At 36.7% G+C, this 24,101-nt stretch overlaps 3 protein-coding genes across 12 annotated transcripts in view; 1 reads left to right on the forward strand and 2 right to left on the reverse strand.

Annotated features, from left to right (window-relative positions):
• The first annotated feature begins 388 nt into the window (after positions 1 to 388).
• Positions 389 to 8,026, forward strand: slc10a1 (solute carrier family 10 member 1). The gene is made up of 6 exons (XM_051138444.1): positions 389 to 492; positions 611 to 1,029; positions 2,589 to 2,793; positions 3,450 to 3,628; positions 3,758 to 3,957; positions 7,308 to 8,026. Exons 2-6 carry the CDS (start codon positions 641 to 643, stop codon positions 7,394 to 7,396), a joined length of 1,062 nt encoding a protein of 353 aa, XP_050994401.1. The 5' UTR covers positions 389 to 492; positions 611 to 640; the 3' UTR covers positions 7,397 to 8,026.
• srsf5b (serine and arginine rich splicing factor 5b) lies at positions 7,778 to 16,713 on the reverse strand. 7 transcript variants are annotated; one of them, XM_051138445.1, is made up of 9 exons: positions 16,573 to 16,663; positions 16,413 to 16,485; positions 16,208 to 16,337; positions 15,741 to 15,811; positions 15,008 to 15,121; positions 13,501 to 13,570; positions 12,056 to 12,129; positions 11,840 to 11,947; positions 7,778 to 9,065 (listed from the first exon to the last, which is right to left on the reverse strand). In XM_051138445.1, exons 2-9 carry the CDS (start codon positions 16,466 to 16,468, stop codon positions 8,816 to 8,818), a joined length of 873 nt encoding a protein of 290 aa, XP_050994402.1. In that variant the 5' UTR covers positions 16,469 to 16,485; positions 16,573 to 16,663; the 3' UTR covers positions 7,778 to 8,815. The 7 variants fall into 7 exon arrangements, 3 of the variants coding, with proteins under 3 accessions (XP_050994402.1, XP_050994403.1, XP_050994404.1); XM_051138446.1 differs by lacking the exon at positions 16,413 to 16,485 and having other exon boundaries at positions 16,573 to 16,713; XM_051138447.1 differs by lacking the exon at positions 16,413 to 16,485 and having other exon boundaries at positions 16,585 to 16,701.
• Positions 16,714 to 21,649: 4,936 nt separating this feature from the next.
• Positions 21,650 to 24,101, reverse strand: part of susd6 (sushi domain containing 6) — a 31,226-nt gene continuing 28,774 nt past the window's right edge. For all 4 annotated transcript variants that reach the window (XM_051138334.1, XM_051138335.1, XM_051138337.1 and 1 more), the window contains exon 7: positions 21,650 to 23,836. In XM_051138334.1, the coding sequence (XP_050994291.1) occupies positions 23,811 to 23,836 (26 nt within the window). In that variant the 3' untranslated portion in view covers positions 21,650 to 23,810. The remainder of the gene's footprint in view (positions 23,837 to 24,101) is intronic.

The following is a 24,101-nucleotide window of genomic DNA, read 5'->3' on the forward strand; positions in this document are numbered from 1 at the left end:
ATGCTTACAAAAACAAGATTAGTCAGATTTCAAGTGATAGTTTTTGACTATAGTCAAAATTATTTGTATAACATAAGAAAAAACATGACAGCAGACTGTTTCTGTTGAAAGTTTTCTATAAATAAAATAACAAAAACCAGTACCCTGTATTGCAAATGAGAACATTTTCAATTATCCGTAGTTCTATTTGTAACAACCGTGTGAAAAAAAAGCTAAAAAAACAAAATTCTATATAAGCATTTTTAGTCAATTGTTATTTTCTTACTAGTGTACCTTGTTTTGAGGTGTGTACAACTGTGATATTAAATGTAAATGTGATTAAAAATGAAGTTATAAATAGTTTAGCCCTTAAAGGGTTAAAGAAACGAGCTGGGAAAAAAACAGCACCAGATTCGGGGACAGATAGGAAACCACTATTTTTCTCTCACCAGCTCGCTCTTGCTTTCTGAGAAGACGACCCGCACAGTCACTGAAGCACTGCATGAATCAAAGGTAGGCTTGAGATTTATCTTTCTACAGATGCAAACATAGTTTAAACCACTTTTCAAAACGTAAGCATCAGTTGTAATTGTTTACTGGACGATGTTTTTTTCTCTCTTCTATCTCACAGCAACATTTAACATACATCCTCATCTTCAAAATGCTGGTCACTGCAAATCCAATCATCGAATCCAACTTTTCAAACTTTTTAAATATTTCAAACATCACCACCTCAAATGCCTCTGTAATCAATGAAAATGTGGACCTGGCTATCAGCTTGGTTTTAATTGTTATTCTTTTTATTACCATGGTGTCTCTTGGATGCACAATGGAAATCTCAAAGATCAAGCATTATCTCATCAAACCCAAAGGGGTTGCGATTGCAGTAGGGGCTCAATATGGTATAATGCCCCTCACAGCCTTCTGCTTTGCAAAGCTGTTTCAGCTGAATGCTATGGAGAGCATATCTGTGTTAATTTGTGGGTGCTGTCCGGGAGGAAACCTCTCCAACATATTTTCTCTGGCCCTTCAGGGAGACATGAACCTCAGGTAATTATTAAGACAATAATTACTGTCCAATAGTAGACTAATTGAGAAAATGATGAGCTTCACTTCACTGAGATTATTTGCTGCAAACAATGCATGAATTTTTAGCAATCTATAGATTTACTTTTAATCGTTTGAAAACCTGCTGAGGCAATAACAGATCACTTAAGATCAGTAACAGGAACCCTATAATGGCTTCCCTGTGGTGTTAGGTGTTTGAGTTTGAGTTTTGAAATGGTCATGCCTTTTTTAAAATTATTATTCTGTACTGTTCTCTGATGCCCCTCATTGAAACGCTCTGTTTGAATAGGCATAACGGATTGTAGACTCGAAACTAAATGTCCTCTGCTATGATTGGCTAACACTTGGCTAACACTGTGTCTTTGATAGCCTACATCATTCATAGATAGAGGATCTGTAAGAACGATCTGTGATAACAGACAAGGCAGGAGTGAGCACGTAATAAAACTGGTATTTCTGTTTTTCCACAACTTGGCACTGCATAGCGTCTGTCTTTGGAGCCATCTTTATCGTTTGGTTTCTACATAGACCTGCGTTTGCCTCTCTCGTTATTTACACTGCATGTGCCAATTGGTGGGTGGGGCTAAACAGATAGTGATGTAGAAGCAGGCTTTGGTCTTCTTATTCGGAGGAGGTGTTTAGCCACACTATTGTGTTATAAAGTGGCACATTCCACAACCAGTTGTTTTGGCAGATTGGCTTCAGTATAAGCTGCTTTTTGACTAATGAAAAAGTTTTGAGTTCTCAAACTTCCAGGATGTTTTTATAGTGCAATGACCTCTTTTGACCCACATCAAAGATCATGGGAATTTTAATTTCTCAATTCATAACCCCTTTAAAACTACCCAACTTATTTTTTAACTAATTTTCGTGAATGTGTGAGACTTCTGGTTCATTAGCCACTGTAGGGAAATTATAAAGAAGAACAAAGTGCAGTAAATGGTAAAACTGTTTCCACTACAAACCAGTGTGTTCATAATGAAGATAATACATTAAAATAATCTGGTAAGACACACCAGTGCAATATCAAGCAGCAAAACATGCTTTTTTGTACAGCTAAAAATAGCTGGAAGTGAATGACAGTGGAAGCCAGATCCATTACAAATAGACGCGCCCACTCTTACAGGGAAAATAATTGCAATTAATTACATTATTTACTGTTCAGTTCTTTTTATAGAAAATGAAAGTGAAAATACTAGCCCTTTATCCATGCTATATGAATGATATATGAATAATATGCATGTAATAATGATGTGATATGGTAATAATAGCAATTTTAATAACACTGAAGACAGTCTAGATTTACTCTAGTGAATTGGTTTGTCCTAAACGGTCCTCTCTGGATAGCACTGTAAAGTCCAAATATAAACAATGAATCATTTCAATAATTTGAGTATTTGTGCTCATTAATATAATATAATATAATATAATATAGTTACATGAGTTAAATATCTGAGCTTGTCTAGTGATATATTACCATTTCTCTACATTTCTCTACTCCAGTAATAATTTCTAATTTTATCTTTTCTTTTTTCTTTCAGTATTGTGATGACTACTTGTTCCACTGTACTTGCACTGGGTATGATGCCCCTCCTGCTCTTCCTGTACAGCCTGGGTTTCTCAAACCTGGTGCAAAGTGTTCCTTTCCTTCGCATCACTTTTGCCCTGATTATGATCCTGGTGCCCTGCGGTATTGGGATCCTGATCAACTACCGAGTACCCCAGTATTCTAAGATCATTATACAGGTGTGTCTTAATGCATGTATGCAAAGTTTGCTTGTTTCAATACATTTCTTCATGTTTTTCACTATACAGGCCAAAAGGGAAATATTAAGGGAAATATTACAGCACCACCTACAGTCCAATCTCCATAAAGCATTGCATGCTTGTTTAGAATAATCTGTTGCATATGCTTACCTAGTTTTGTGAAGTTTTGAGTTTTTATTTTGGATTTATAGGCCTTTGGGTATATTTGGTAATTCCCCTTTTCTAAACGACCCTGTTATAGCTATATATTGGCCAATTGCGGCCATGTTTTTTGAGATACGCAAATGTCCTCATAGAGACGTATGGCGCTTTGGACAAAGACATGGCATAACAATTTTCAAGTAAATCAGACTAATGTCTGTGTAGTTATGACCATTTTTTCGCTGTTTTCCCCCTGTTATAGCGCCACCAAGTGGCCAAACATCGCATTTTTTCACTGTGACCTCATATTGTGCTCTTACATGGGTGTTCCAATTTTGGTCAAAATATCTCTTTCTATTCAAGAGTTGTAGGCATTTTAGTGGCTTTGCCCCTTATGGATGTTTTGCCATCCTGTTGGCAATGAATATCAATAATTTAAAATTTTAGGAGATATGAGTGACATGTTTTGCATTTATTTTCTTGTTGGCTTGTAGGTTGGGTTGGCAATCCTGCTGATCTCATGTGTTGTCATTGGTGTTCTTGCTGGTATAACTGTTGGAGGAAAAATTTTCACAGTGCTGTCTCCTCAACTTATAGCCACAGCTGCATTGATGCCACTGACTGGATTCATATGTGGATATATCCTGTCCACTTTGTTCAGAATGAATGCAATGTATGTATGTCCACCGTATGGAATTGTAATGTATCTGGCTGAGATGCAAATCCATTCTCAAAATAATCAGCCAGATTGATTTATTGTTCAGTCACAAGGAGTTTTTAACTTGTGTCCTTTGGTCCTCAGTTGCAGACGGACTGTTTCTATGGAGGTGGGTTGTCAGAACATCCAGCTGTGTACCACAATCCTGAGGGTTGCCTTTCCTACTGAGGACATTGGACAGCTGTTTTTCTTTCCCATCATCTATATTGTGTTCCAGATAGTCGAGGCCCTTATCTGCATAGTCCTGTTCAGAGTCCATCAGAGGCTGAGACCATTCCAAAACGGTAAATAAACTCTATAAACTTATGTTATGAAATGCTGAAAATGTACTCACCCTAAGGTCATCCAAGATATAGATGAGTCTGTTTCTTCATCTGAACAGATTTGGAGAAATTTAGCAGTATGCGACTTGCTCATCAATGAATCATTGGCAGTCAATGGGCACATCAGAAAGAGAGTCCCAACAGCTGATAAAAACATCACAATAATCCACAAGTAATCAACACAACACCAATCCATCAAATAATGTACTGTAACATGAAAAGCGATATTATGGATAGAGGACTTGCACTGGAAGCAACAATTCAAATTAAAAACATCTTGAAGAATTTATTAAAAACACAGCTTTTTGCTTCACAAGATAATTGATGTACTGAGCCACATTGATTAATTGTGGATTACTGTGATATTTTATCAGCTGTTTGGACGTTTAGGGTCTGTTTACACCTGACTACCAATCAATTTTAAAACAGTTCCATTTACACTAGACCACATAAATGTGTGTCCGCTAAACTGATAAATATCCTGATAAATCTTCAGTTCCTGTGCTATACACTTTTTTCCTGAGTAAATTATGAATGCGCCATGATGGATTCTAAGGCTGATGATGCATTGGGTAACTTTTTGAGCATTGTTGTGGGACAATTTGGGCAATGTTGTCATCAGGTGAGACACAGGACCCACGACCGATCTTAGCAAATAGCCTAACTAAATATAGAGGGTTTGCACTTACATCATGGTTTGGTCAGTTACCCAGATTTGTGGCCATGTTGGAGATACTCTGATGTAAACAACAGCATGGATTGCACAGTTAATGCATTACGGAATGTGTTGTTATGCTAATTTATGTTGTCTAAACCACAGAAAATATGTGTGGAAGCTGCTAAATCTTATAGAGAAGAATTTAGTAAGCCAGAAAGGGTGCAATTTTGACAAACTAAGGCTACGTCTACATTAATCCGGGTACATTTGAAAACGGAGTTTTCGTTTTAAAACGCTCTCCGTCCACACACTAGCGTTTTCAAGCGTTTTCCAAAAGTTTCTCATCCACATTGAAACGTAGGAAAACGTTAAATTCGCCATACTGCGCATGTGTAAAAACTCACTGAGATGATACAGACGGAATAGACATAATACGTTTTCACGCAGTTCTTGGCAGGATCATTTTATTTACGGAAATATCCCATTCACTAATGCGTCCATGTCGCGCGCTCTCATGTTTGATCTAAAAAAGCAGCTGCCCTCACGTTTAGCTGCAGGAGTCAGGATAGCAACTGTGAGTACATTTTCTGTCATCTTTTTAGGACTGTAATATGAAGAGTGTACAAATATATCTTTAGCAGCAGTGTAAAAAAGTGAATAGCACATAAAAGCCACAATTACCGGTATAAACATGGATATCTATTGGTACAATATGCGTCACATGACTAAACATGCGTCATCGTTTTCAAAAGCCTCCGTTTTCACAGTCCACACTGCGACGCGAAAACAACGTTTTCAAATTTATCCACTTTGGAGAGCGTTTTCAAAAAGCTCTGTTTTCCTTGACCAACAACGCTGTCTCAGTGTGGACGGAAGGCCAAAACGGAGAGAAAAAGATGCGTTTTCAAACGAAAACGTATTAGTGTGGACATGGCCTAAAGTTAATAGGTGGTAAAGATACATACAAGCAGTATTAATTAGGATATTAGCCTAAGATTTCACTTACCTGACTGGAAATGATTAGAACAAACATGAATATTGTCAAGATTCTTGCCCTGAAAATCCTGGTTTAGTTTGGCCAACCACTAAGACCTTTTGTTTCTCAGACAGTTGCACTCTTCTCCTTTTTTGTTATAACTTTTGGCAGTCTATAGTACTCCAAATGTTTTTCCCGGTCTGACTGATTAGTACAGCCCAAAACACGACAATAATTGACCATTTTCAGCAGCAACTATCAACAAAATTTGCGAGTTCCGTTCGGTTCAGTGGCATTGTTTACATTCAGTGCCGCCAAAATGCTAGATTGATGACGCGTCATGAAAACACTGCACGCAGGGTTAAGCTGTGCGTTAATTTTACTAAAAACACCAAAGAGTTCAGGTCAAGGACAACAGCAGTGAGCTGGATTTAGACCGCAACAGGAGAGAGAGTGGCATCAGCACTGGAAAGATAAGATAAGTTACTTTTAATGAAGATGATTGTGTGTTGAGCGTCAGCGACTTACTTTCACTTTCATTTCCGGCAGCTTGCGTGTCAGCTTGTTCAGCTACATTAGCGCTGTCGTATCTGGCAGTATAGCCTATAACACGCTCTCACGCGTTTATTATTTTAATATTTTGGGAGAGTAAAATTTACATATGTGGTTTCAACAAGCATGCATTTACACCCCAGTTTCGTCTGGGATGCGGCCCTGACCACCTCGGTAAAGGAGAAGTCCACTTCCAAACAAAGATTCACATATAATGTACTCACAACATTGTCAAACAAAATGTTCATGTCTTTCGTTCTTCAGTCGTAAAGAAATTATGGAAAACTGAGGAAAACATTTCAGCATGTTTCTTCATATAATAGACTGATAAGGTGCCCCAATTTTGAACTTCCAAAATGCAGTTTTAATGTGGCTTTAAACGATCCCAGTGCGGTTGTAAACGCTGCCAGCAGAGGAAGAAGGGTCTTATCTAGCGTAACGATCAGTTATTAAAAAAAAACAACAATTCAAATACTTTTTATTCTCAAACTCTGTCTTGCCTTGCTCTCGTTGAACGTGTATTCTGGTACAAGACAGTACAGGTATGTCGAAAAACTCCAATTGTATTTTCTCCCTCAACTTAAAAAACCATTTCAAAATCATCCTACATCACTGCAGAAGTACTGTCCCAGTCTTTGCAAAGTGAACATGCAAAGAAGATCAAACACCCTTAACAAAAAAGGTAAAACAGTGATATAGGATGATTTTGAAGTTGAGGGAGAACATGAGATGGGAGTTTTTTGACATACCCTAACTGCCATGAACTGGAACAAAAACAGTTTAGGCAGAGCAAGACAAGATGAACGTCTGACATTAAAAAGTATATAAATTGTATTATTTTTATGAAAATAGATAAGACCCTTCTTTCTCAGCTGGGATCGTTTACAACCGCATTTGGAATCGTTTGAAGCCGCAATTAAACTGCATTCTGGAAGTTCAAACTCAGGGCACCATATCAGTCCATTATATGGAGAAAAATGCTGAAATGTTTTCCTCAAAAAACAAAATTGTTTTTTCACGATTCTGATGATAAAACAACTCAGCTACATCTTGAATGGTCTGATCAGCAATTTTTTTATTTTTCAATTAAATACTGTATTAAACTATTTTATATTTTTAACAAAGAAACAACAGAGTACACCACAGTGGAAAGAGCAGCTCAAGGAATTTGGGACCAATGTACCATCGATGCTGGCACTACGGGGAATAAATAACAATATACAGGAACAGCTTCATGTTTTGTTTTTCCTTCTTGATAAACATACACATAATGCTCAACAGTTTTTGTTTAGAGCATGTTAAAGTAGTTAACTATACACTGTTTACTGTACAAATTTATTGTTAAAATAACGGTATTATAATGGGAGAATTCAAAAATATGGCACCTGTTGTAAGGCTACTGAAAAACCAGTCACTTTTTTTAATTAGACACTGCATTAAGAAACCATTACTGTCTTATCTGGAACACTGACTTATATGAGTAATGTATGTTTAATGCTTTTAATTGTACATTTGTGTTAAGGCTTGTACTGTAATATTGTCATTAATGCTTCAGATTATGTGATATTCATTTTGAAAAAGACTGACCTCATTACTAACAGCTTTTCAGTAGTTTATTATTTTTTAACAGTGCTACACAAACTTTATAATTGTTCAAAAACATTTTCATGTGTAATATTTGTACCATGGTACAGAAAAGTAACACATGCATCAAAACATATCCAGACAAAACCTGACATTGCCTGATTTGCACATCAATACTCAAAAGCGTGATACATCAGAAATATGCCATATTCAAATCTAACCCTGTTTTGTTAAATAAAAGAAAAATGCATTGCAAAAAAGCATAATTACTTAAACAAATGCAACATTGAAATGTGTATCCAGAATGAGAAATAAATACATACATATGATTAGGCTTGTATATAGTACAATTTTTTCATGCGGCGTGGTGGGAACTTAGATAATTCTTTGATTATAATTCAAGCATCCACATTACAAACAGTTCACACATATATTCATGAGGTAACAAAAATAAACACTTAGTTGGCCCAAACAGCACAGGCTGTTTTGTAAAATGTTGAAAGACCTGCAAAGTGTTAGAAACTTCATTTTACTTTATTTGTTGGGTATGAAATGCCTGGCCTTGCTCCTCATATGTGGCAGTTCTTGCACTTGAAATTCATGTTACCATCAGCTTTTCATGACGCAATAAACGCTCCTTTGTTCTGTATCATGATTCATACTATGTATTATTCATAAAGCCCTACTTAAATATTTTCAACTCACAACAAAGGGTCAAACTTACTAAAAACTATCACATTTACTGGCTTGTCCATGAATATATTTAAACAGTTTAAGACTCTCTCAACATCACTCAAACAACCACAAAATACCCATTTCAGACATGAACTTCAACAAAACAGCAGTATATTCCTGATTTAAAGTGACTCTCCTGTCAGATACCTTCCAAAGTAGCAACAGAGGCCGTGCTGTGAAACTCCTGGCATGGAGAGAGGCTGTTCCTCCACTTTTGGGACCAAAACTGGTCAAGGATGGGACAATATTGCTAACTTCAGCCTCTTGCAGTGTTTGACCACAGACGCTTTCCTCAGCAATCAGGGCAGCGCCGGCTAGTGACGGCTGTCGGCAGACGGGGAACGGGACGGTGGGGGGCGCTGTGCTGGGGGCGGCGGTGACACTGATTCAGCGCGTGGTGCTTCTTTGGGCCGCACAGGAGAAGCACTGGCCGAACGGGACCGACTTCTTGAGCGGTTATGTGATTTGGGGCTGTGGGAATGGGAGCGGCTACGAGAACGTGAAGTGGAGCGCCCTCGGGAACGAGAACGGGATGAGCTATTTGAACGAGACCGAGTTCTGGATCTACAGGACGAGAACAAAATTAAACAATTAGTCAGTCAATCAGTCAATCAATCAATCAATTAACTGAGAAATCAAAAAATCAAAATTCCCTTGATCTTTTGACATATAAAAGGTCATTTTATTATAAAAACATCCTAAAAACAGCTTATATTGAAGCTAATCTGCCAAAACAACAGACTGTTGACTCTGCCACTCTACGTTGTAATAGTGTGGCTAAGCCCCGCCTCCACAGATCAACGCCTCCATTTACATTACTGCCTGTTTAGCCCCGCCCACCGATTTGCACATGTAGTGTAAATAATGAGGCAAACGGAGGTCTACGCAGAAACCAAATGATAAAAGATGGCTCTGAATACAAGAAGACGGTGTTCAGTGCCAAGTTGTAGAAAAACACATTCTTTGCATTGCCTTCCTTCTGATCCCAACAGTATTAAATAAATATTTTGATCAAAATATGATCAGATTTCAATCTGATTTGAGCTGACATTCGGAACGAGACTAAAGAGAGCGTTCCGATGAGGTGGGTTAAAACAGGACAGAAAATAGCTTCTAAACCTTCTAAATTCAGATGTTTTTAATGTAAAAGAACAATACGAAAGAGAACAGTACAAAATAATAAAAAAGGCAGTTTGTGAATCCTTAAACGTTCAAATCAATATGATTTTTTAAAAATGTTTTTGGAAGTAAATTTTATGCTCAAAATACAGTAAAAACTGTAATATTGTGAAATATTATTACAATTTAAACAATTAAACATACAAAAATGTTGTATTTTAATATCTAAAAATGTAATTTATTATGTGATGGCAAAGATGAATATTCAGCAGTCACATGACCCTTTAGAAATCATTCTAATATGTGACCCTGGAGCACAAAACCAGTCACAAAGGTCAATTTTTTTTAGTTATTCAATTTCCACTGATGTATGGTTTGTTAGGACAGGACAATATTTGGCCGAGATCCATTTGAAACTCTGTCTGAGGGTGCAAAAAAATCAAAATATTGAGAAAATCACATTTAAAGTTGTCCAAATTAAGTTCTAAGCAATGCATATTACTAATCAAAAATTAAATTTTGATATATTTATGGTAGGAAATGTACAAAATATCTTCATGGAACATAATCTTTACTTAACATCCTAATGATTTTTGGCATTAAAAAAAAATCGATCATTTTGACCCATACAATGTGTTGTTGGCTACTGCTACAAATATACCTGTGCGACTTATGACTGGATTTGTAGTACAGGGTCACATTTTCTTATTATTATCAATGCTGAAAACAGTTCTGCTGCTTGATATTTATTATATATTTATTATATTTGTGAAAACATATATATATATTTTTTTGATGATGATTAGAAAGTTCATAAAAAAATAATATTTATATGTAGAATTTCTTTGTAACATAAATGTGTTTACTGTTGACTTTTTATCAATTTAATGCATCAATGGTGGAAAAAACAGTATTAAGTTCTTTAAAAAACGTACTAACCCCAATCTTTGAAACAGTGTTGTTTAAATCAATATTTATAATAACATACAATGATAATTTTATGTTTTTCATTATACGCTATACACTTCCATACTGTATATCAGTGGTCGGCAACAGGCGGCCCGCCAGCAATAATATCTGGACCGCGCCCGCAGTCAGATTATTTTGATAGCGGCTGGTTCTGAAATAGATCTGTCACGACAGCAACAATTACTCACAATTTATTCAAATCGCTTTTGAATAAGCGCTTGTTGTTCTTGCAGTTAAGCACGTTTACTTTCGATTTCGCGATCACGGGTAATCTGTGTAAAGGGAGCACATCTCACGATATAACACCGTGTACTATTACACGTCGCCAGGACACGCAATAAAAAGAGTTTTTGTCCTAATAACCGTAATGGCGACACAAAATTTCTATTTAAGAAACGGTTTCTATTTCTGCAACGTCGCGGCTGGAACAACACAAACACAAACTATGAGAGTTATAATCTCAGGTACTGATTATGTACTTTATTCAATGCTAAAAATGTCTAATGTTAGTTTGAATATCATTCTGCGAGACATTTATAGCCATGCTGAAAGCAACAACAGATAGTTTACCTCAGATCTTGAAAATAAATTTAAGCAAACATATGTTAAAACTGCGAACCAACAAGTGTTTTCCATGACAAAGATGGTATCGGTCATTCAATATTTAGTTTTAACAATGTTAAAAAGGTTTAATATTTATGAATTAGATTATAAAATTCTATTTCGTTAAGAGTGCAGTGCAATTCTGCGCTTCTGGATGGCTGTGGCGTCACGTGACTGACGTCTGGTGTGGACAGCTAAATTGCTAAGACTGTTTAGTTGTGCCATCTTACAACTAATATATAGAAAATGTAAGTCAAAGTGTTGCCTATGTAACCAGTTAAAACTTGTGGCGATGAGGTCTTAAAATGTTTGATAAAAGTCTTAAAAAGGTATTAAATTTAACTTATGATTCTTGTATATACCCTGGAGTAACAGCTCACTACCAGTTACAAAAGACACTGTAACAGTTTGTCACATGCACATCTAGTTGCATATTTTATTAATTAATTTCTTAAATGATCCTTTGACTATGTTCTGGTCCGCCATTTAGTGGCAAAATTTTTTTTAGGCCCGACGCCAAACCTACTTGCCAACCCCTGCTGTATATTTTATACAATATTATATATTATTATATTTGTCATTAATAATTCAAATACATTTTTAAAACTTTAAACCTTAACATGCATCTAAAAACAAGAATAGCTCACTTTTTCTTGGTTGCCTCAACAAGTTTGATTTTCCTTCCATTGATCTCCTTCCCAGACAACTTCTCCAGGGCATTTTTTAGATCACTATGAGTAGCAAACTCAACCACACTGTAGAAAAGTAAGAAAAAGAAGCAAAAACGCAGAATAATATCAATCTAGATTCATGCAAAAACAGTCTTGCAGAGAGAGTAACAGGAAAGAAAACAGCCAGCTCACCCCTCATTAAGCTTTGGCCGATGGGCATCTGCAAAAGTAACCTCTCCAGCTTGTCTCATGAAATCCTTTAAATCCTACACACAGTACACCAGCATTCTGAGTTAGCTAAACAACTCAGATGATCGCTTTTACACATTTCATAAAATATCAAAGTAACTTAACTATCAAAGTCGGGGTCCGAGAATCTCTCAGCTCATGCTCAAGCCTGGACCATGTTAATTATGCTCGACACAAACATTAAAATTAGGCTGAAGAAAATTCTGTGTCTGCGTAGGAATTAGTAATCAGACAGAAAAGAACTTCAAAACCTTTGAATCACAACTTGTGTTGCAGAGGAGTGAAGCCACATTTCATGCTCTTATAAATCTCTATTCAATGCTTTGTGAGGCTACCCCTGGCTCCTAATCACTGTGTAAACACAAAGACCTCTATGTCTCATCAGCCAAAATTAACAAGCGCTGGAATGAAAAGGAGTAGCGTATCCATCAAAGGCACCATTGGCTTGCAATGCTGAAACATTCCCAGACCCCTGTACTACAAGACTAGCAGAGGAAATATGTGGAGCAGCTTGTAAAAAAGGGCCCCACATTTGATAAAATGTACATTTACATTTACATGGCAGGTGCATTCTTACCAAAACACAAGTGTATACAGTGTAGCAGAGCACAGGGCTTCCCTCCATCGATCGTACCCTATTTGTGCCGTCCCCTCAAGGGCACTGAGCGTGAACAGCGAGGAAGAGATTATAGACTAATACCTGGGAACGTACCCATCGGGCTGGGGCCATAACCTGGAGATTTTATCCTCGGGACCACCGGGGTGGGTGAGTATACCGATCGAAGCCTCTCAAATTACCGAACCCCTCGATTGACTGCGTATGCCAGAGATTGGCTTGTTTCTCTTTTTCTCTCGCTCTCTTTCTGCCCCTCTCTCTTTCACTCTCTGTCTCTCTCACGCTCTCTTTCAGCTCGGCACCGTCACAAACTGCGCTTTGTAGCGGCAGCCGCTGCGTCTAGAGCGAGAGGGCATCACTCACAGAGAGCTCTCATGCGATCAGCGGAGGTCAACTAGGCGTGGGACACAATGGGAGTGGCTTAAGCAGAGAGAGGGGCCCTGTAGGGGTTAACTCCACCATTAGCGAGCTCTTCCATACGACACAACAGTCAGGCTGGCAAATAGAGGGGTGAACAATTGGTTAAAACAGAGGCAAAGTGACTTAACCTCACCGCTTCCTTTTCTCTAGCACTAATGGAGTATTTATTATATGACCTATAAGTTCAGAATGACACTTTTTGCCAGTGATTTACATTTAATTAGGTAACTGAAACAATATAATGCTACATATTCTATGCATCTATGAAGGAAATCCTTCTTTTTTGTCATTTGCAATGACTGGGAATATAACTGACTCACCAAAACTTGACAGGAAATCGTTGAACACTTACCTGCCAGCTGACTCTCGACGACAAATTCTCCACAATGAGGCGATTCTCTGTGCGCATTGGTGGAGGATTCCTGAAACGTGAAATGCCTAGAGTTACTGGCTTGATTTCTAAATGAGACTAAACCAAACATAACATGTTTATACAACCCTACCTGTGCAAACATGCCATACCTTTTTCCACAAATTTTGTATGCATGCAAACTGTATTTAGTAAGTGTGCAGTTAATTCTCATATTGTATTTTCAGAACGTTTTGGAATATTTGTCCTCTCTACAAATTTGTACGTACTATGCGTTCCATACGTGCTATGGAATGACGTCTAAGTTCACTGTCTGTGTACTCCAGCTCAAAAAGGTAGGATATGGCAAAAAACCCCATCTCATTTTCTCCTACAACTTCAGAATCATCAGACGTCGTTGTACCTTTTTGTTTGTAAAACAAAAAGGTACCACTCCCATTTGTGTACCTTTTTACTTCCACTTCCATAGTCTTTGCACGTTAGTTTTGTAAACACTGGGTCTGTAGTTCCGCCTACGTCGCACGTGACCTTTCAACGTGTTCCGCAGTACGTAGCGTTGTGGACGCGCATCTCAGAGCTAGTGCTACACAAGCTTTTGTGCTTAAAAAGTATACAAATTTTTATTTTTAGAAAAAAATGACAGATCATTTTGCTAGATAAGACCCTTCTTTCATGGATGGGATTGTTTAGAGCCCTTTGAAGCTGCATTTAAACTGCATTTTGCAAGTTCAAAATCGGGCACCATTGAAGTCCATTATATGGAAAAAAATCCTGAAATGCTTTCCTCAAAAACCACAGAAAGACATAAACTTCTTGGATGACAAGAGGGGTGAGTAAAATTATTTGTAAATTGTTGTTCTGGAAGTGGAGATCTCCTTTGAATGCTTTTTAAATGTGTTTTTTGATTGTGGGACAGCAGTTTGCACTAATTCTGTAGAATGGCCCATATACAATTTTATTTAAAAATTCTGGGTTCAGCAAGACTTTAAAAAGTTTCTTATGCTCACCAAGACTGCATTTATTTGACAAATACAGTAAAAGCAGTTATATTGTGAAGTACTATCACAATTTAAAAAAAACTGCTTTAAATTTTAATACAATATAATATAATTTATAATATAATTTATTTAATTTAAAAAATTGTGCTGCTTAATATTTTTTCAGGATTCTTTGATGAAAAGACAGTTCAAAAGTTCAGCATTTATTTGCACTAGATTTTTTGTAACAATGCCTTTCTGTTTTAATCAATTTAAAGAGATAGTTAACCCAAAAATGAAAAAATGGAGGTTCTGAAAGCTCTCGGATTTGTTAAAAAAAAAATTGTTCCGAGGACAAACAAAGGTCTTGCGGGTTTGGAACGACATGAGGGTGAGTATTTCACGACAGAATTTTCATTTTTGGGTGAACTATCCCTTTAATGCATACTTTCTGAATAAAACTATAAAAAAAAGAAAATCGTACAGAACATTCAACAAAAATTGACCCCTACCTCCGACTGTCCTGGGAGCCACGAGCATACCGACCAGGAAAACGTCCTCCACCACCACCACCACCACGGCCTCGGCCCCCACGCAGACGGACACGGGCATGTTCAATGGTCACCCTGCAATCAAAACATCCCTCATATATGTGACCCTGGACCACAAAACCAGTCATAAGTGTAAATTTATTGAAACTGAGATTTATACATCATCTGAAAGCTGAATAAATAAGCTTTCCATTGATGTATGGGACAATATTTGGCCGAACTATTTAAAAATCTAGAATATGATGGTGCAAAAAAATCTAAATATTAAGAAAATCGCCTTTAAAGTTGCCCAAATGAAGCTCATAGCAATGCATATTACTAATCAAAAATTAAGTTTTGATATATTTATGGTAGGAAATTTACAAAATATCTTCATGGAACATGATCTTTACTTAACATCCTAATGATTTTTGGCATAAAAGTAAAATCGATAAATTTGACACATCCAATGTATTTTTGGCTATTGCTACAAATATACCCCAGCGACTTAAGACTGGTTTTGTGGTCCAGGGTCACATGTGTCTCTGCTAAGTCTCAGTTCCTGCCAAGGCTTCTTCTTTTCCTCTCCCTAAACATTCTTAGGGAGATTTTCCTTAACCTTGTTGATTTTGGTCTGCTCACTGAGGTAATTAAGATTGTTTTGAAGCAATATTAAGAAAAGCAATATAAAAATAGACAATGATTAAAAATGTACCTCTCATTGCAGAGCTCTTTACCATCAAGCTCATAAACAGCATCTTCAGCATCTCTCGGATCATCAAATTCCTGCAAGCAAAACGGAAGATTTACATGGGAATATTATACACGGCACAGGTTTAGTGACATGTCGCCTTTCTTGATCTTTTGTTTATTTTTTCCCAATTACTTTTTCAATTAATTTAACTTATATAATATTCAAAAAAGCCAATTTAGTTCAAATTTGTTAAATTGCAAATGCATATTATATACACTATTGTTAAAATATATTTAGGTCAGTAAAAATTGGCTTAATAATACACAAATACTTAATGGTTGTGTCTTAAAACCTGGAGAGCTGTCTACCACCATAGATGAATGCTATCTATTATTTATTACAATGTTATTACAATATTACATAGCACTGACATGCACAGAGCATGTTATCACAAAATTGTTAAATTGTCTACGATAGGCAAAACGTACTACAAATCCGAAGCCTCTTTTCAGGTCAATGTCCCTGATTCTTCCATAACCCTTGAAGAACCGCTCGACGTCCTTCTCTCGAGCAGAGGGGTTTAATCGACCGATGAAAATACGACACCCGCTCATCCTCCTTAAAACAACCGCAAACAAGTTCAAACAACCGTAATATAATGGTACTGTCATTCTGCAAGTGTCAAACACCTACGCATTTCTGCAACAATAATGGCTCGAGGCCACAACCCACATCCAGAGAGCGCTCATTAACTGCTGCTGAATCGCTGCACAAAATATAGTCGTTTAAACAACACATGCCTTAAAAGCTGAATTCAGGCCAGCGTGAAGATTCAGCTGTCTCAAGTACATACCTCTAACGTTACCTGATGTTTCTTCTCTGAATGTGTCGTGCCTGTGCGAACAGCCCCTCACAAAATGGAGTCAGTGTAGAGCTGCGAGCGACGCTCAGCGCTGATCTGAGATCAGTTCAGAACACAACCACTGTACTACTGACAGATACACTGTGAATGCTACTGTGGTTATTCAGTCATTTAAACGATTATGTAGCTATCTACGTATTATGAAAATAAATGTTAAATGATGACAATTTGTCAAACGTAAGGCTATGGTAAAATTATTTTCTTTTAATGAGACGAAACATTTTTGTAATGTCATTGTCAGTGATTTCTATATTTATTTCGAGCATAAAATACTAGATGAAACGGCGTGTATATGGGCCATTTTACAGAATTGGTCCAAAGTTTCGACACGTCTTGAAAAAAAGGTACACAAGGTACACATTTCTAGTAATTGTGCAGCTAATTCTCATATTGTATTTTCAGAAAGTTTTGGAATATTTGTCCTCTCCACAAATTTGTCACTAACGAAACAGTAATATATTATTTAATTAGAAGGGTAATATTGGGCTATTAAGATTTTGCTTAAATTACACTGTATTTTATTTTTGCTATTTTATTCGTTTTATTTTTCAAAGGTAGATCATATAGCAATTATATTTTAACAAGATTTCAAGTGTAATTAATGAGATATGTTGTATTTTGGATACAAGTTTTCTTTGTAAAAAGGCAAACGTTGATCATACTGATTTAATGATTCATTAGTTTAAATATACATAGAACCACACTATCATAACATCTTAGCTGATAATTCTGTATACTTTATTTTTGACAAAACATGTTTTGGTAGTGACGGCACAGTAATACAGAATTCTAACTTGCAAACTAAATACTTAAACATACAGTCATGTGAAAGAGTTAGGACACCCTATTAAATTTCATGGTTTTCTGTATCAGGACATCATAAAAAAATATCTGGTCCTTGGCAGGTCTTAAAATTTGGAAAATAAATCCTCAGATAAACATCATCACATGACATATCACACAGTGTCATTATTTATTTAAGAAAAATACAGCTAAGAGGGAAAGGCCATGTGTGACAAAGTTAGGACACCCTATGAGTCAACTGCCTGTAGCAGCAATAACTTGAAGCATTCATTTTCTGTGTGACTTTATCAGTCTCTCACATCGTTCTGGAGGAATTTGGACCAGTCTTCTTTTCAGCGTTGCTCCAGTTTATTGAGATTTGTGGGCATTTGCGTATACACAGCACTTACCACAGCATTTGAGTCAGGATGAGCTCTGGATTTGGACTGGGCTACTGCAACACCTTGACTCTTTTCTTTTCAGCCATTCTGTTGTAGATTTTCCGGTGTGCTTGGGATCATTATCCTGTTGCAAGACCCAATTTTGGCCCAACATTAGATGTCGGACAAATGCCTTCGCATTTGACTGTAGAATACTTTGATATACAGAGGAGTTCATGGCCAACTCAATGACTGTGAGGTGCCCAGGTCCTGTGGCTACAAAACAAGCCCAAAATTATCAGCCCTCCTCCAGCATGCTTGTCTTTTGGTATGAGGTGTTTGTGCTGATATGCTCTTTAGGTTTTCACCAAACTTGGCACTGTGCATTATGGCCAAACATCTCCACTTCGGTCTCGTCTGTTCAAAGGACATTATTCTAGAAAACTTGTGTTTTGTTCAGATGTAACTTTGCAGACCTAAACTGTGCTGCATTGTTTTTTTTTTATATAGAAGATGCTTTCTTCTGCCAAGCCTTCCAAACATGCCATTTTTGTCCCATATTTTTCTATTGATATTGTCATGAACTTTATCATTTAACATGTTAACTGAGGCCTGTAGAGTCTGAGGTGTAATTCTTGGGTTGTCTGCCATTTCTCTGAGCTTTACACGGTCTGATCTTGGGGTAAATTTTCTGGGACGTCCACTCCTGAAAGGAGAGGTGTCTGTTTTAAATGTTTTCCACTTGTGAATAACCTTCAAATTGTTTGGAAATGGCTGTATTACTCTTCTCAGACTTATGGCAACAACAATTGCTTCTCTAAGATGATTGCTGATGTCTTACCTCCTTGGCATTGTGTTAACACACACCTGAAGGCTCCAGACCAGGAAACTGCCAAAGCATATGCTTTTATAGAGGCGCTAAGACTTGCTGATGATCAGTTAATCAAAGGTATTTGATTATCAATGCTTGACTGTTATTTACCCTCTTAATTCCAATGTTAACAGTAAGGGCGTCCTAACTTTGTCACACATGGCTTTTCCATTTTGGCTTTATTTTTGTTCAGTGAATAATGACATGGTGCAATTTGTCTTGTGTTGTTGTTCATCTGAGGTTTTATTTTCGAAATTTTAAGACCAGCCAAGGACCAGTTTTGTTTTAATGATGTCCTGATACAGAAAACCATGGAATTCAATAGGGTGTCCTAACTTTTTCACATGACTGTACTAACATACAAAAAAAATTGTTTATTTTCCCCAAGTATGAGGATTATGTGTTCCCATTTGTCACTACTGAAACAATGACGACATGTTTCGGTTGTGACTGTTTTGGTATTGACAATTTTATGTGATAACACCCCCCAAAAAAACAAAGATGTCAGTACCGAAACTGTTTCGGTAATTACAAAATAAATGTAATTGTAATTAGTTACAGTTACTGAGAAAAAATATGTAATTAAATTACAGTTACTTTTGAAAAATGCCAGTGATTACAAAGGGGATTACATCTGAATTTTTTCACACACCCACCCCCACTTACAAATTTAATTGACTTCTTTTAAATTGCATTGACTTCTCTAAAATGAGACACCAATGTTTCAGGAGTTTAGGACACAGAATAGGACACATGCTTATTCGATAACTCTTTTATTTCCTATTTGGGTTTATGCATAAACTTTATTTTTTAAGATTGTTTTTCCCAGGCATTGTTAGATGCTAGTGTTTTCTGTCATAACTATGCAAACATTTCATTTCAAACCCAGTATCATAGCTATTAAACTATTTCTTGTTATGATGTTATTTATGTTATGATCTTATGACATATAGCGCAACTGCGCTCACGGTGACCCGAGTTCGATTCCCGTCTCGAGGTCCTTTGCAGATCCCGCTCCCCTCTCTCCTCCCAGCTCTTTCCTGTCATCTCTCTACTGTCCTATCACAATAAAAGGCATAAAAAGCCCAAAAATATAAGTAAAAAAAAAAAGTCTGAATTTGTGGTGGCTGTGCTTTAAATTAAATTATTACATAGCTCAGACTATTTCGGGGCAACTTAAGTCAGTGCTATATGCTTGATAATTTTTCTTGGCGGAAGCTTTGCGTTTGGTTAGCTAATGAAATATTAAAGCTTAATTCAATATTATGTGGACAATTTCTTAATTCTGTCATCCTGGTATCGTGGACTTGCTCTGTTGTTTCATACAAATGCAGCTGCTGCCATTTTTTTTTTTGTATATTGTAATGGATTATAAGATAACTAACAAACTAGTACTACTACTTAATTATTTATGTGGTGTAAGAAAACTGGTATGACTGCACTGTATCCCTAAAATGTCTAGTTTGAACTTGCCGTTTGCTAGCAACTGATGTTGTTCATGGAAGCCTTCAAATATTTCAACTCAGATCAGTGTTTTGTGTCTAATAATTCTGACACAAAACATCTAAATAATCTATCAAGCATCTGTGTAATAAGTGAGATAATGTACATTCAGCCAGTTGTTATCGCAAAATAAAGATGTATATTATCCCTTACTTATTATAATCTTAAAATGATTAACAGTTGAAAATATTAGCAATTTAGAAAAGTAATCAAAAAGTAATTAAAAGTATTAAGTTACATTACTTTAATAAAGTAATTGAAAAGTTACACTACTTATTACATTTTAAATCAAGTAACTTGTAATCTGTAACCTATTACATTTCCAAAGTAACCTTCCCAACACTGGTTAGCTATCACAGTTCTGTACACATATAAAAAATAAATGTTATGGAAAAACTCCCAAAAAAGTGTTTAATTATAGAAAAACGGTGTTTGGTAGTGACGTCCTTTAAAGTTACAAACAGATTTTTCATATTTGAACACGTTTACCTCAAAATAATGGGACCTACTCACCGTGTAGCTATTAGAGAGTGGGACACAAACATTTCCTAATCATAAATGTAGGGGTGTAGTTAAAATCAGTCTCAGCCAATGGACTAAAACATACACTGTTCTGGAAGTGACATGAAAATGTGGGACACGTTTTTGATACATAAAGTTTCACAATTAACAAAGAAAATATTAAATGTATTTTTTTTTTATATTTAAGTATCAAAAAGATACTTTTAACAACAACAACAATGGAATGGAATCATTTTCATAAGTTCATGTAGGGGTTAGTGTTCGGGACAGCCACCTTAAATGATGATTTTAAATATATTAAGCTTACTAATATTTTAAATATTATTGTGGATTTAAATGCATAATAGAAGGATCTTAGTAAACATCTAAGATTTGAATACTTTTTAAATGTGTTTTTTAGTTGTGGGACAGCAGTTTGCACCAGTGGCGATTTCTTTAAGACTGCAAGGGAAGCTCAGCTTCCCCTATAATGTCACAAAATTAATGGTCAAATTATGTACTATTGTATTAACATTTTATTGACTAAAAATGCGTTAGAAAACGTTCATCTCAAAGACGAGTTCGTTCAGAATCAGTTAGATATAGCAGGTCGGCTGACTTGATTTTCTTCTCATACATTCCCGTAGCGTCACAGTGCATTTCCCCGTTGAAGCCCAGCGTCCATTGACTTCAATGCGGCTGCTTTGAACGTTTTTTTTCAGTGCTTTGAAACTAGACGGTCATTGGATAAACGCTGCGATTATGTCCCGCCCACGGACGCTCAGCGTACAAAGGCGTACAAAGCTCCAACACTAGATGGCGTTAACGTACAACATTAATTATTTACTAATCTTATGTGCACTTTGCCCTCAATACAAATGAACCTGTTATGTCATATGACAATACGGATATAAATATAAACAGAGTTAACCACAAGACAAGCGCCAACTCACCATAATAAACACACCACTTGAGCACTTCAAATGAAAGCTTTAATTAGAAATAGTTATATACACACTGTAGAATTAAATTAAACTTTATACAAATATTAAAATACTATCTTCACACCCACAGCAATGTACAGAGGAAAACCAAAAGAAGTGTAATGGGGATGGGGGAGCTGGGTGGATGAGTCAACTTAAATTACATTTGCAGAAAAACACCGTACAACAGTGTTTCACACACATCCTAGATAACCTTTTTTACTTGCGTCCTTTCTTTTTTTAAACTTAAAAACATCCTTTGAAACTGATAAAAGTTTGAAAAGTTCATATTTCACGTTCACTGACAAAAACAAAACGCTTCTGAGGAAGTACGGGTGGACAATCTTTTTTGTCACATCCTCCAAACCCTACGTCTGAAAATCAACAAGACAATGTTTATGCATAGAAAAGAAAACGTAAGGCCATAAGGAAACTGAAGACAAATTACCATAAAGCCAGTGAGATGGAAGAAACACATGATTACAAAGTGAGAAATGTATGAAATGTACAAGTTTTAAGGCAGCAGTAATATTTTGCCTTCAGTTCGCATGAAAAAAAAAAAAAGTAAATTAATTTACAAAGCCAGGAACACAAAACTGAGGATGTGCAGATAGGCAAACTGCCCTCTCTCTCCAAAGTCAGACACACAAAAATATATATATATATTTAATGCATGATGATAAAACATCAGAATTTGAATCAACCACAGGGAATATACACGAGGCGGCAATGGGCAAGGATGTAAAACGCAAACTCAAAACGATTCATTGGTTTTCATTTTTAAATGTCAATTTGCCAAAAAAAACATTATGGGTGAAGAACAAAGCCATCTGGAGCTAGTTTATATATAGTCTACACAGTGCATTAATACAATGCACAACCTATTTAAGATCTCTGATTCATTCTCTTTACAAATACCATTTTAATAGCACATGGCTAAAATAATTTATTAATGAAACTTAATAAAGCAGCGCCTATCCTTTGCTTTGCAAAACATTCAATGCAATATTTGCGGTTTATTCATTTTCATTAATTAAAAGTGAATTTAACTTGCTTAAATCCAAATATTATAAGTCAGAGTTAAAGCTCACAAGGTGTAACGCCCAATAATGAACTTAGTCCACACCCATAAATGTCTTCTTGGAAAAAGAACATACACGTGATTAAAAAAAAATTAAATTAAAAATAAACCTTTTTTTACTTGTGCGTGCAACACATAAACATGAGAGAGATATACTTGCTTTTAAAAGACGAAATAGTTATTTCTCTCAATGAGACTTAACACGAAGTATATCTCCCTCACTTTGGACAAACAGACATGTAGACAAGGAACATCCATTCTAGTTAAATAACGTCTCAATTAGAAAATGGAGGTATTTTGGGGATATTTTGGGGAAAAGAAGCCTAGATGATACATCAGCCCTCTTTGAATCACAACAGCCACAGTCACACAGGCATTAGAAACGCACACACACACACACACGCAGAGCACAGCACAGGTACTTCTTGACAAATAAAAAGGCAAGCATGTATCTGAATACAGTACAATGTAAATCAGTTCAACCCTGCGTCTCGCACAAGGGGACGAGTGTGGAGATGGTTCTATGCGTCTCATGCGTCGATCGTGCCGTGCTCCTGTGTGTACGCGCGTGGAACGAAACAGAGAAAAGAAATTGCACAGAACATGCAGCATCAAAGAGAAAAGAGCCTGGCTTAGCAAATCCTTGCTGAACTCTCCCCTTCGCAAGAGGTCACAGTCATTGACGGAGCAGAGGTCCACGGCGTAATCTGAATGCATTCGTTTGTAATTAGTGAATCCTCGCCGTGACGAGGTAAGCCTGTGAGTGCAACTGATTATTAGCGCACCTGCGAGGAAAGGCGCGACGTGTTAGACTCGAGCGTTTGCGCATCCCTTTCAGGGGTCATCCGGGCAAAGGTTCCTTGCTGTGAAGAGAGCTGCCGGACTCCATGGGGGCCACGCAGCTTGTAAAGCCCAGGGGCGGGCGATTTGTTGGCAGAGGGACAGCTGACAGATCTTATTTACTGCTGCGGTCTGACGGGTGGCTGTGGGGTACGTGTTTGGTGAGAAGCTTTAGGGGTTACAGTCCTGGCCAGCGATGACAGAGAGAGGGGAGACTGCACACAGACTCAGGCTTCCTTTAGCAATGGAATATCTGGAGAAAAGACATGAAGAAAGTATTTAAAAACATCATTTAGTGGAAAAAAGGCATTTTTTAAATATTAAAAATGCTAACCACACATACAATGACTAGAATACACATCTTCTATAATGAGAGTGCTTTTCAATACAAATTGAATTTCTTTTTTGATATTTTTTGGGAGCACAAAGTCAAAAAAAAGTCTTTATAGATTATTTGATATTTTAAGAGACTTTCTTAAAATATCAAATAATGTTTTCGTGACACAGCCAGGTACAAA

Source organism: Labeo rohita, chromosome 20, assembly GCF_022985175.1.
Source record: "Labeo rohita strain BAU-BD-2019 chromosome 20, IGBB_LRoh.1.0, whole genome shotgun sequence".
Lineage (NCBI taxonomy): Eukaryota > Metazoa > Chordata > Actinopteri > Cypriniformes > Cyprinidae > Labeo > Labeo rohita.

Bases quoted from the DNA above. Each gene is read 5' to 3' on its own strand.
- slc10a1 (XM_051138444.1), top strand. From the start codon at position 641: ATGCTGGTCACTGCAAATCCAATCATCGAATCCAACTTTTCAAACTTT. The intron at 2,794-3,449 runs GTGTGTCTTAAT...GTTGGCTTGTAG, and splicing joins ATTCTAAGATCATTATACAG to GTTGGGTTGGCAATCCTGCT. The intron at 3,629-3,757 runs GTATGTATGTCC...TTTGGTCCTCAG, and splicing joins TTGTTCAGAATGAATGCAAT to TTGCAGACGGACTGTTTCTA.
- srsf5b (XM_051138445.1), bottom strand. From the start codon at position 16,468: ATGAGCGCTCTCTGGATGTGGGTTGTGGCCTCGAGCCATTATTGTTGC. The intron at 16,338-16,412 runs GTAGGTGTTTGA...GGTTGTTTTAAG, and splicing joins CATTATTGTTGCAGAAATGC to GAGGATGAGCGGGTGTCGTA. The intron at 9,066-11,839 runs GTGAGCTATTCT...CTCGTCCTGTAG, and splicing joins GTTGAGGCAACCAAGAAAAA to ATCCAGAACTCGGTCTCGTT.